We start from the raw sequence: 13661 nt of genomic DNA, 5'->3' as shown, positions 1-13661 counted from the left end.
AAAAAAATCTGGAAGTTTTTGCCAATTGAACAGAAGTACAGTCATACAGTCTCCTCCAAGTGATAGAGGAACCCACAAGGACAGGTGCCATGCTGGACCTTATTCTCACCAATAAGGAGGGCCTGGTAGGGGATGTCAAGCTCAAGGGCAGCCTTGGCTGCAGTGACCATGAAATAGTGGAATTCAGGATCCTCAGGGCTGTGAGAAGGGTGCACAACAAGCTCACTAACCTGGACTTCAGGAGAGCAGACTGTGGCCTCTTCAGGGGTCTGCTTGGTAGAATACCATGGGACAAAGCCCTGGAAGGAAGAGGGGCCCAAGGCAGCTGGCTAATATTCAAGGGTCACCTCCTCCAAGCTCAGGAGCAATGCATCCCAACAAAGAGGAAGTCAAGCAAAACCATCAAGAGGCCCCCATGGATGAACGAGGAGCTCCTGGGCAAAGTCAAACAAAAAAAGGAAGCCTACAGAGGGTGGAAGCAAGGGCAGGTAGCCTGGGAGAAATACAGAGAAACTGTCCGAGCAGCCAGGGATCAGGTTAGGAAAGCCAAAGCCCTGATAGAAATTAGTCTGGCCAGGGATGTCAAGGACAACAAGAACAGCTTCTATAGGTATGTCAGTGATAAAAGGAGGACGAGTGAAAATGTGGGTCCCCTCCAGAATGAAACGGGTGACCTGGTTACCCAGGATATGGAGAAGGCTGAGGTACTCAATGACTTCTTTGCCTCAGTCCTCACTGGCAAGTGCTTAAGCCACACTGCCCAGGTCACAGAAGGCAGGGACTGGGAGAATGCAGAACCACCCACTGTAGGAGAAGATCAGGTTCGAGAATATCAAGGAACCTGAAGGTGCATAAGTCCATGGGACCTGATGAGATGTATCTGTGGGTCCTGAGGGAACTGGTGGATGAAGTGGCCAGGCCACTCTCCATCATATTTGAGAAGTCCTGGCAATCCAGCGAAGTTCCCACCGACTGGAAGAGGGGGAACATAACCCCCATTTTTAAGAATGGTAAAAAGGAAGACCCAGGGAACTACAGGCCGGTCAGTCTCACCTCTGTGCCTGGCAAGATTATGGAGCAGACCCTCCTGGAGACTATGATCAGGCACATGGAAGATAAAGAGGTGATTGGTGACAGCCAACATGGCTTCACTAAGGGAAAATTGTGCCTGACAAATTTGGTGCCCTTCTGTGATGGGATTACAGCATTGGTGGATAAGGGAAGGGCAACTCACATCATCTACCTGGAATTGTGCAAGGCATTTGACACTGTTCCGCACGACATCCTTGCTTCTAAATTGGAGAGACATGGATTCGATGGATGGACCACTCGGTGGATAAGGAATTAGCTGGATGGTCACGCTCAGAGACTTGTGGTGAACAGCTCATTGTCTAAGTGGAGAACAGTGACGAGTGGCATTCCTCAGGGGTCGGTACTGGGACCAGCACTGTTCAACAACTTTGTTGGCGACATGGACTGTGGGATCGAATGCACCCTCAGCAAGTTTGCCGATGACACCAAGCTGTGTGGTGTGGTTGACATGCTGGAGGGAAGGGATGCCATCCAGAGGGACCTTGACAGGCTGGAGAGGTGGGCCCGTGCGAACCGCATGAAGTTCAACAAGGCCAAGTGCAAGGTCCTGCATGTGGGTTGGCGCAATCCCAAGCACGACTATAGGCTGGGCGAGGAATGGATTGAAAGCAGCCCCGAGGAGAAGGACTTGGGGGTATTGATTGATGAGAAGCTCAACATGAGCCGGCAGTGTGTGCTTGCAGCCCAGAAAGCCAACCGTATCCTGGGCTGCATCAAAAGAGGTGTGACCAGCAGGTCAAGGGAGGTGATCCTGCCCCTCTACTCGGATCTTGTGAGACCCCACCTGGAGTACTGCGTCCAGCTCTGGGGGCCTCAGTACAGGAGAGACATCGAGCTGTTGGAGAGAGTCCAGAGGAGGACCATGAAGTTGATCAGGAGCTGATCAGGAGCACGTCTCCTGTGAGGACAGGCTGAGAGAGTTGGGGTTGTTCAGCCTGGAGAAGAGAAGGCTCTGGGGAGATCTAATTGCGGCTCACCAGTACCTGAAGGGGCCTACAGGAAAGCTGATGAGGGACTGGTTATCAGGGAGTGTAGTGACAGGACAAGGGGTAATGGGCTTAAGCTGAAGGAGGGTCGATTTAGATTAGATGTTAGAAAGAAATTCTTGACTGTGAGGGTGGTGAGGCACTGGCACAGGTTGCCCAGAGAAGCTGTGGATGCCCCCTCCCTGGAAGTGTTCGAGGCCAGGTTGGATGGGGCTTTGGGCAACCTGGTCTAGTGGAGGGTGTCCCTGCCCGCAGCAGGGGGGTTGGAACTATATGATCTTTGAGGTCCCTTCCAAACCAAACCATTCTATGATTCTATGATTCTATGACATCTAAAACTTCTGGCAAAGAAAGCGTAAGCATGACAGGCTACCTGGCTGCAAAATCTAGCATTCACCTCCCTCAACAGGACTTCAGGTTAAGGTTTCCACCCATTGCATGTTTGTTAAGTTTTTAAACAATCTTAAGTATTTTCCAGAAGGAAAGAATGTTTCTCTGTATCTAAGAGAATATCAGTGCAATCTGAAATGCAGAATACAGGACGGAACATGCAGCAGGAAGAGACAGGAACCCTTTGATAAACTGAAAAGCTCTTTAAAAAACTTTTTTTTCTGTATTATCATATTTAAATATTTTAATTAGGAAGGCATAAAGATTGTATCAACTTGGGAGTAAGGGGGGCAAAGTAAACAGGTTTGCAATCACTGAGTTTTGGGAATTACATGATAAACTATTAAAAATCAGTGGAAAAAGGGGTGTATCTTCCACGGATTGCTTTTATCCCCAATCATAATTTCATAGGCTGGGTGCACAGGTTTTTCTTTGAAATCAATTCATCCAGAAATCTCCTTCCCTCTGATTTTAGTTGATATGCAGAACTGCACAAGAGCAGGAGATAAGCTTTCAATTTTCCCTGAGCATGATTCTATAATGCCTAGTATGCTCACAATGTTTAATTTCCAGTTCCTAAACAGTAAATACTAGTTTGGACTTCTACAAAGGCGAAGTGATTTTAAACAGTCCTACAGCTCCTGACCTTTAACATGTCTGTTGCTGTCAGGTAGGTTTTTTCTTTGTGTGGTTTTCCACACCTCTACAGATTTGAAGTTGAAATACATTTCTCCTGCAAACTGCAGCCTACCCACAATCATAAACAAATTACACTCTCTGTGTCAACATTTGAAACCATGTCACTAAATCATAACGTGCGGGGATGGAATTGCTGCCCCTATCATCTACCACTTACTGCTATCAAAGCATATAACCGGATTAGCAGGAAAACAGCTGTATTACTCATACATTTAAGGTCTTTCAAACAGCAGGTTTTCTTTCTGCAACAAAGCACAGCACTTCAGATAAGGAAAATGCAAATCCCAGAGGAAATCGTGACGTATTAACCCCTGGCAATCTTTACATGACTTAATAGTTCATTCAACCTTTTTTTGGCTGGAAATAAATGCAAGAACTATATTAAATCAGTAGAACTAATGTATTTTAACACATCTACTTTTAAGCTTTTTGTTCCCTAGGATTTCTCCATATACCAGGCACGGTTCATTAAATCATCCTGTCACTTTTCTAGAAGTGATTGGCATGAGCTTAAATCCGTGTCTCTCAGTTGTGGGCATGAATCATCATACATATGGGTTTTGTGGGACAACATCTTGGCAGAGGTTAGCGGTAAAACAGCTCTCTAGTTAACTCAAAACCTCATTACTAAACACTCTATGCTTATTAAAGCTAACAACCCATAAAACAACTGTTGCTTTCTTGGCCAAAAGATCCAGGGGAGAAAGAAAAATTGTAGATAATTTCCAGTTATTGCTAGTGTTCATATACCCATCTGCTAATATTGCATTAAATGAAAATTTTCACCTAGTATTTTGGACTTTTTAGTTAGCCAGTGATATTTAATACCAGGATGCTTCAAGAGAAAATGTCCTTAAGCAATAACATGAAATGTATTGAATAAATCTACATTTCTTTCACCTAGAACAAAATGTTTAAGTTGCTATTTTGGGGTTTGGATTTATTCAGAAGGCACTAGAGTTGGACTTGATTTAGACATGCTGCCTTTGTTATGGAACATCCTGTGAAGAATAACGATCATAGAATCATAGAATCATTTTGGTTGGAAAAGACCTTTAAGATCATGGAGTTCAACCATAAACCTAGCACTGCCAAATCCACCACTAAACCTTGTCCCTAAGCAGCACGTCTATACATCTTTCAAATACCTCCAGGGATGGTGACTCCACCACTTCCCTGGGCAGCCTGTTCCAATGATTGACAACCCTTTCAGTGAAGAAATTCTTCCTAATATCCAGTCTAAACCTCCCCAAACTGAACACAGTATTCAAGGTGCAGCCTCAGCAGTGCCAAGTACAGAAGGGCAACCACTTCCCTAGTCCTGCTGGCCACACTATGTCTGATTGTAATACCCTGATAACAAGTGAATTTTCCAAACGTCCGTCTTGACCCAAGCAGGGATAAACTGATAATGAGAGAACGTTGAGTGAATGTCCAGGGAATGGCACAAACATCCGTCTTGGCCAGGGACAGAACCTGCAGAGGCAGGATAACGTCTTGTGAGCCCCTTCCCCTATTTCTGAAACATGCAGACAAAAGACCATCTGTGTCCTGTGCGTGTGTGCCTGTGAAAGGCCATCACTCAGTCGACCCCGAAGTGGGAGGCAACAGTGAGACCCCCAAGACCCTCACAACCCACCAACTCATTTCTGGAACATTCCTGAGCACATACTGTGCCTGCTCAGTGATGACAGACCCCCACCTATGCAGAACATTTTGGGTTATAAAAAGGGGAAACACAAGCTCTCAGCACATGCCCACCACCTGAGGACTACAACTACAAGCAGAGAACATCGCTGGATCCAAGGGTGGTGATATCTTCTCCCTCCCTCTTTCTTTCTTTTCCTCTCCATCACTCTCTTTGTCTTTAACTTCATTTTTGGCACCTTAAGATAATATCGTCACAAGTTTTGCTAAGCCATTACCTTTCGTAGTTCTGCTAACTTTTAAGTATTGTTATAACTTCCGCCAAGTCACCATCTTTTGTAGTTCTGCTGAGTTTTAAGTAAATTTGCAAATTGTTTGAACCTCTAGAGTAATTGTCATTACTCCTGATCACCACACAGAGAATTTACAAGTTAACCTCACCCGAACCCACTGAGTGGGATGGGACACTGATACAAGCCAGGATTCTGTTGGCCTTCTTGGCCTCCTAGGCACACTGCTGGCTCATATTCAGCCGTCTGTTGACCAACACCCCCAGGTCCTTTTCCGTCGGGCAGCTTTCCAGCCACTCTTCCCCAGGCCTGCATGGGGTTGTGACCCAAGTGAAGAACCCAGCACTGAGAGTTAGTGAACCTCATACAGTTGGCCTCAGTCCATGGATCCAGCCTGTCCAGTTCCCTCTCTAGAGCCTTCCTACCTCAAGCAGATCAACACTCCCACCCAACCTGTCATCAGCTGCAAACTTACTGACAGAGCACTTGATCCCCTCGTCCAGATCATTGATAAAGACACTAAAGAGAACTGGCCTCAGCACAGAGCCCTGGGGAACACCACTTGTGACCAGATGATCTTTTTTGTATCACCATATCTCTAGATGATCCTCAGATCATTTAGAAAAAAATAAAAATGGGATTATTTTAACAGTAGATAATAATTAATGAACCATCTGCCTTTTAACACAGTACATAAACCTAATAAATCACCAAGCTTTTCACCAAAGGTATACAAGGAAGGCTTGGTGGAAAACAACTAAGCAGTAAAATGAAGAATTTAATATTAGATTAAAGATGAGACCTCAAACCTTCTAAGAAATCTTCCTAAATGAAAGGCATGTATGCAATTTTTAAAGATCTAACTGAATGATCAGAATAATGGTTGTTCTAATGTGTTGTTTTACTTCAAGCGTCAAGATATCTAAATCAAACATAAAAATAATATCATACATTTAAACAGTACAGCAACTAATACCAACTTTGCAGTGGATGAATGCTGTACAAAAGTTAGGCTTGTGTATATACTTTTGTGAATAATCTTAAGTATAAATAATACTGAGTGTGATAATATATCACCTTCTTAAGTGGTGTCACAACCGGTGCTTAACTTTGGTTTGAGGCTTTGGCTGGACTGTGGAAAAACTGAGCAAACTAAAAAAAAAAAAAAACAACAACAACAAAAAAACCCCAAACTTCCAAATTTCCATGTTCACTTCTCCTACTTAAAGAATTCCCTTTCTGTTAGAGAAATAAAATGTCAGAACACAATGTCTCCCACAATTCCTATAGGTAAGTCATCTGAACACGTGAAAACATAGGTTATACAAAAGTAATTGCAATACCGAAAGGATCTAATATGGACTTTTAAATTATAAGTGCACAACACCAAATAGCATTTTATAAAAGATTTAGAGATGACATGTTCTGTTAGGTGTATTTCTGTGAGTGTTGCCTTCCTCTGAGAATGAACGGAGCACGACCAAAAAGTCCTCTTTGGTTCTGCAGTCAAATATCTGATGTGTGCCTCTAAAGTTCATTCAAAGGAGAAAGGTCCTTACATATTTTAAGTTATAAACCACTGGGAAAATGTACTGTAGAAAATATTCAAAGATTTCTAGTCCTTTCTTGATACAAATCCCAACCTTGGGGCCTTGCTAGAATAACATTGAACGTTAGCTAATAAAATACCCTGAGCCTAAAGAAGACTTAGCATTAAGATGCACTATTTCTGGTCAGCTGGGAGCAAGTGAAAGAAAGAGTTTGGAAAACTGTGTAAATCAGGAGGTAGTGGGGGTTCAGAGTTTCCAATGGCAAAAGCTGGCACAGCTCCACTGAACACAGTAATCAATTTCCAGTGGTTCAGGATTACAATCTTGTTTTTTTGGTTGTGTTTTTTTGGTTGGTTTGTTTTGTTTTGGTTTTTAATCCAGTGAACCTAACAAGATTTCAGTTCTTTAATGTCATTACAGAAAAGCTTATTTCCTTTAATAATAATAATAATAATAATAAAAACATTAGTTTCTTTTTTTTTTCGCTGCAATTTAGACTGAAGAAAATGGTCTAATCCACTATTAAAAACTTTAACAAAGGAAATGCCATTGCGAATAAAAGCTTCTCTTTACTACTTGAAGACAGGCCTAGCTAGTCTGACAGCAAATGATGAAGCAATAAGTGGTGTTCAAAGAGATTTCTGATAGTGATATTTCAGGTCTTTCTCCCTGCAGGCTGGCTACAACACATCTGTAGAAGCTGAAAATTGTCTCCAAAATCACTCCAGTTACTCACCACGCAGGCTGTCTCTTATCATTAAGAGTATGTCAATGTTCCTATCCAAAATCTTTAGAATCAAAGCTCTACAGTTCAACAGCTTAATAAAAAAGAAAAAAGCCTTGCCCAAGGCTAGAGCATGACATCCAAGGTATCAGCCTGAAAACTGGAAGTTGCCCATACCATCTTCCACCTCTCCGAATCTATTTTATTTTGCCTTCAGCTTTCTTGAAAAACAGGAATTTGCACTATGAATTCCAGGCAAGTATTAGAAAGACTAAAATGCCATTCAAAAAAAACCAACCCCAAAACTATTTTAAAGAACTATTTAAAAACTCTATTATGTAGAAACATAAGTTTTAAGTCTGGTAGCCAAGTTTGAAGTGTAGAAAATTTTCAGATCATGTTCTGAAAGGTCTCAGCTGCTGAAAAGCCAGCCCCGAAACGGTCATTCCTTCATTTGAAAATCCTTACAATCCTACCCTTCTCCTAACAATCCTCTGACCTGCACATCACATATGCTGTTTCTGTACACATAAATTATGTGCATTTTTAAGTTCATTAATGGATTCTCCCCCCAATTATATTACTTATTATGGAGAAAAAATTGCTTTGCTACTCATCAGGTTGTTAACTGTAGAACTTCTCAAGCAACACCTCTAGGGGAGGTCAGATGTATGGCTGTACATGTTCTGTCATCATGCATCAATTAACTTGAGCAACCCAAATATCTGCTGTGTGGAAGAAGGAACTTCCCTCTCCCTCCTCTGTATCATTTCATTTCATACCACAATATAAAACCTGGGAATCACCAATTATTTCAAGAGAATTTGCATATACCAGTCAAATAGGAGATGTGTTACACAGACCATAATAATATATTTGACAGGAGAGTTTCGCTACACAGAAGTTTGTTTAAATTACTTTTGCCCTTCAGTCAAATGTATAGATAGCAACAAATCTAGGATTTTCAATATACAAGAAAACAGTAACCCAAATGCGGTATTTTGCAATATATTTTAAGTCTCTTCGCAACTAAACATTCAAGTATCTCATATCTGGCATTAAAAATAGTTCATTTATGGATTTGTTGACAATGCAAATTTTGTGGAAAGAACAGATACTCACTGAAACTACATTCACAAAGTCATCGTCAGACAAGGTCTCTAACATCTCAATGACTGAGGTGCGGATCAGCTTCAACGTCAATCCACTGACACTCCCACTCCTAACAAGAATCCATAGGATAATAGAAAAATTGAATTTAACAAATTTTATTTAAAACACAAAGAAAACACAGAGCACCAACCAGCACTCTCACCAACTTTCACACTAAAATTGTCAATAATTCTCCTGAATTCTCCAATGCATCATTAGTGTTATTACATTATTATAATAAAAATTAAGTCCAAAACTGGAATTCATTTCAAGAAATCTGAGAGAGTTCACCGCCTTCAACCAAGGCATTATCTAAATATTTTATACTTCTACACACAGATTTACAGCTTCAGATTTTCAGATACCCAAATGACAGCTTGTTTGATTCAAGGCAAAACCTAAACTGAAATGAAGAAATAACAAATATTGAGAAAACTCACTGCTGATATGAAAGCACTTCACCACATTTAAAAGCATTAAATGCAAATTCTCTACTGAGATTTTTTTCAGCATAAAGCAATCTGTTTGACACATCAGGTTCAATACTTCCTTCAGTCCCTCAACATTAGCTAAACAAAGGAAGCCTTGCCAAGGCAAAGAGAGGGTTTTTATTAATTTCTCTGCTCACTCTCTCTTAATGTTTTATAGTAACCAAACTTGGCAATTTTTAAATATGTATGGTAAAATATGCAAAGTCTGCATACATTCTCATCTTTCAGGCTCATGAAATCATGATTAAATCTACTGTAATGCTTCTAGTCATTTGTTTTTAGGTTTGTGTTTTACAACAAATAGTGGCATGCACAGGAGAGATTTTCAATTACCTCAGTAATTCAGAAGCTGAAAGCAGAATAATATTAAAGTGATAAAAACCACTTCCTTGTCCCCAGTTTAAATAAGTATCAGGTTTGATTTGGACTTTTTGGAACTACTTTTTCCTGTGTATTTACTTTGCTCATACCAAGATTTTTGTTCCTTGCATGTAAGGACTTCCTAATTGTCTCTCCATTTTTCAGCATACAGAGATTTGTTCAATTCATCTAAATACTTTTATCCCTCTAATGTCAATATTCAGACACTAAACACTTACGCGTCAACTAAAATAAGCATATCTTTGGGAGATGCAGCTCCTTGGATATACCTGAAATAAATATAGGGTATGAATGTCATAAATTTGAAAACACATTTGTTGTGTGTGATGGAAGATGCTCTGCAATCTCTAAATTAAATCTAGCTGAACAAACAAAATCCTTCTGTTGTAGCTAGTAGAAAACTATATGCTACCATTTTCTCTCTTGCTGTGTCTTCTGAGTAAACCAAAGTCTAAACGACATTAGGAAAGTCTGGAAGTAGGATATACTGATCAAAATTCACTATTTTCAGATGTTGATAACTGAAAAACATGAATGCTATTTCAGAGCTAAAGATCTTGATGACAGATGAATTATTACATTAGCCCAACTTAGGGAAAAATACTTCATCCTTTGAAAGAATATATTCAACTAGTATGAATGCAAATATCAATATGCATTATGCCTTGAGAGATCTACAGAAAAAAAAATCAGGAGAAACAACCCCACTATTGTCTTGTCTTTTAAGAAACCAGGGATTTTTTTGCTGGCCTAAACGAATGAGACATATTTGTAAACACTGCAAAAGTCTGGAAGAATGGCTGAGACTAATAATCTGAATTACATTTGATTTTGGCACAAAATCAAAGTTTTTAGTTGCCTTATACCTATTTGATAGTTATGCTCTTACGAAAAGGTAATGCAACAGTATGATGCATTGTAGTGGATATTGCATAACAAGTAGTATGATTTGAAAATTCTTTATTCAGAAGAATTAACTGAATATTAAAAAGAAAACAGCAATATCTAAAAGTAAGGACTATTAAATACAAATAATCAGAAAAAAATGTCTTTACAGTCATATCTAGAAAGTAAGTGACATATATATATCAGTCCATTAAAGAAAGCTTACCATGGTCTTCTGCGAACGTCATACAAATCTATTTTGTTTGGAGTTCGACTTTTATCTACCCATGGGGAAGCTAAAAAGGGGAAAAAACGTATAGAATAAATTAAGAACTTTATCTTAAGTATTTTAAATACAATAATATGATGAATCAATATCACAGACCTCGCACTATACAAACATCAACATTTGGTATGGATAAAAAAAATCTGTATTTGTGTAATATGTTTTTGAAATACCTATATACACCTTTATATATGAGCATATAATATAATGCAATAAAACTATATATAGATAAAGTCCTTAAAGGGCCAAGTTGTTTTGAAGAAACAGTTACTGACTATAATTGACCACTGACTTCAATAGAACCAGAATTTCAACCCAAGTACTTTAGAATATAAAATAACTTTTGTTTTTACAAGAAAGTACTTAATTTTAAAACAGTTATAAGTTAATTAATGTTGTATACAATAATACTGTACTGATCTAAGGCTTAGTTATACATCTAAAGATTATACTCTGACTCCAGAGTGCTTTAACTAAAAATGCAAATTAGAAAAGTAACATGAAAGTATCATATTTTCTGAAAATAAAATGAGATGGATATATTCGTGTCTCTGTAAAGAAAATGCTAAGATTAATAACCTTTTGCAAGCATTTAATCTAAGCTTTACCATAATTTTCAGCAAGGGCAGGAATCTTTTCCTCACTGAAAAACAAAATGAGCTTTTCAAAACCATTTGACAGCTTAACGAACACAAATAAAAATGTGAAAAGTTACATGAAATGAAATAATGTTCTCCAATTTGCTCTCTCACTGTATGTCAACAGCACTGGGGGAGCTATTTCCTGATGTTAATCATTTTTCTGTCTAGGAAATAAAGAAAGATATAGGCAGCTCCAGTATTCTTCCTGAAAAAGCATTCATCTAAGAAATGGGAAGAATTATGATATCTCTGTCCATGAATGTAAAAGAAGCCACCAGCTTAGAGTAGCTGCCTATTTTTGATTTTATTAAATGAACTCTTTCCTAAGTGACCATAACCTGAGTTGGCCCATCAGTTACCAGAACATTTAAACTGAGCATAACCCACGGGGCATTTATGAGCGTGCATTTATCAGCCACAGAAACCACTGCCTATTGTTGCACACCAGAAGAACCTCTAACTCTGTCACAGTATTGTCTCTGATCTCAGACTTGACCACCTGCCACGTCCTTTGTGACTTGAAGGGATAAGGGTCTTTGAAATTTCCAGAAATGAGAGAATAGCATTTTTGAGACTGGTATATATAAAATTTGTAAATTTACACTCAGTTCTATCATAATTTTTCAGTAGTTTCCTGGATTGCAACAAGGTTCAAACTGGCCTTTTCTGGCTACATCTATATTAGTAAGTTAAAAAGCACAACGGAAGGGAAGACATTCACCAGAACTAGACTAAGAACTATTAGAATGGTCCCACTATACACAGAAAATGAATAAACCACTCAGCACACTACTTACAGGCTATCTAATCCTTTTGGAGATTACTACCAATGGTAACATTTACAGTTTTTGGGTTTGGGAGACAGACTGAGTGGTGAACACAACAGCTAAATTCTTTCACTAGGTTGGCCCTTTCAGAATGCACAGTCCCAGAAAGATTGTCAGCAGCTTCAGGGAGATCTGGAGAAGGTCTTTAAAAACATTATTTCTCACCATGCCGCTAAACCAGTATTTTTTTGCCACATGCCAATAAGTTTCTTTTTCCTAATTAATGTGTTACCTTCTGTTGAGACAAATATAACAAGCACCCAAGTGCTTAAGTTTCCATGTGAGGAAATTTTTCTGTATTTATGCTGTGGCTGCAAATTTTTTTTATCAGATATTGATGGATGCTGGATCATACAAACACTAATTAAGAAATAAAATGTTTACTGAGAAAAATAATTCTATTGATCTTTATGATGTTTTCTACAACAGTTTACATAATCTAGTAGTAAGTTTCTGCATGGCTAAACATAAATAAGGACTCAGTCCTTAGTATCTAAAATTTCATTCACACAAAACAAGTGCTGAATTCCCTCTTCAACCTCAAGAATGAACATGACTAAATTACTCATTCATCCTAAGCTCTCTCTGGATTAACACTTTTAATTTTAGATGGCTTTAAATGGTCTCAAATCTATTAACTGGTTTTGGTAACATTCTGAGTATTTAAGGATCTTATTGAAATTGCTATTACTAGGAAACCAAAATTCCCTTAGGACATTCGATCTCCAATGATATAATTTTAATTTACCCTGATTTCATCTTTTAAAAAATCATTTTTAGAAAGATGATAAATGCTGTCTATACAAAAATAAGTAATTATGCATTTATAATTGTACAGGAAATGATTAGAAGGGATGGAGACCACTGAAAAAGACATGTGTTGCCTTGGTCCATATACAGAACACGCTACAAAGACCTTTGGGGAAACTGGCTTACATCTTACTGTCAAAAGCAATTATATGGTCTAAGATGAAAGCAAAATTAAATACACAAAAAGATGATTACATATTTTCCTAAAAAGCTAAAATTGAAGATTGATTTTGAGATTTACAGTTTTATTTATATAACCTACTGTTTAAAACATGCATTTTAATCAGATGCCTTGGAACCTGGCTCACTGAACATCTTGAAGAAGTCAGCCTCACTGTGTTTCATTGTTGCATATGAATATCTTCGATCTATGTCAACACTACACAGTTCTCTGTTGCATACATTAGGCCCTAGTCATGTTCTCCTTTGATGATTTTCTTGTTTGGCATATGGTTAGATTTGATATTTTATAAATTATTCATTGGATTTGATAACCCTCCCACTTCAGCTGTTTGCATTATGGAGATACAGGCCTGGCTATATTTCAAGCAAGAGTAAGGCACGCTCTGTTATTTCTGCACAGGTAGAGTGGAAATCCTCAGTTTTGTTGATTACCTGCAAAACCACCTCATGTGGTACAGAGGCTGTCACAGGGTAAAGCCTAAACGAAAGTATTCCCCAGGAAAGAGAGACCTTGGCTACTTCTGCCCATTTTTAATTCATGAGATGATTCCAGAGGCATAGGTGAGTGTCATGGGGAAAGCCTTCCTGAAAGTCCTGCCGAATGAGACCCCAGATATGTCTGCCCTG

The 13661-nt window shown here is 38.9% G+C and overlaps 1 protein-coding gene across 8 annotated transcripts in view; it reads right to left on the bottom strand.

Moving 5' to 3' along the window:
• The window catches only part of CACNA2D1 (calcium voltage-gated channel auxiliary subunit alpha2delta 1), a 419572-nt gene that overhangs the window by 101744 nt on the left and 304167 nt on the right, over nucleotides 1-13661 (bottom strand). For all 8 annotated transcript variants that reach the window (XR_012838476.1, XM_075771894.1, XM_075772138.1 and 5 more), the window contains exons 8-10: nucleotides 10514-10583; nucleotides 9621-9671; nucleotides 8501-8600 (exon numbers count right to left, since the gene is read on the bottom strand). Coding sequence is in view for 7 of the 8 variants with exons in the window: in XM_075771894.1 (XP_075628009.1) it covers nucleotides 8501-8600; nucleotides 9621-9671; nucleotides 10514-10583 (221 nt within the window). In the remaining variant the exon portion in view is untranslated. The remainder of the gene's footprint in view (nucleotides 1-8500; nucleotides 8601-9620; nucleotides 9672-10513; nucleotides 10584-13661) is intronic.

Source organism: Balearica regulorum, chromosome 1, assembly GCF_011004875.1.
Source record: "Balearica regulorum gibbericeps isolate bBalReg1 chromosome 1, bBalReg1.pri, whole genome shotgun sequence".
Taxonomy (NCBI): domain Eukaryota; kingdom Metazoa; phylum Chordata; class Aves; order Gruiformes; family Gruidae; genus Balearica; species Balearica regulorum.
The sequence above is the reverse complement of the archived record's forward strand: the minus strand, read 5'-3'. Positions and strand labels throughout refer to the sequence as shown.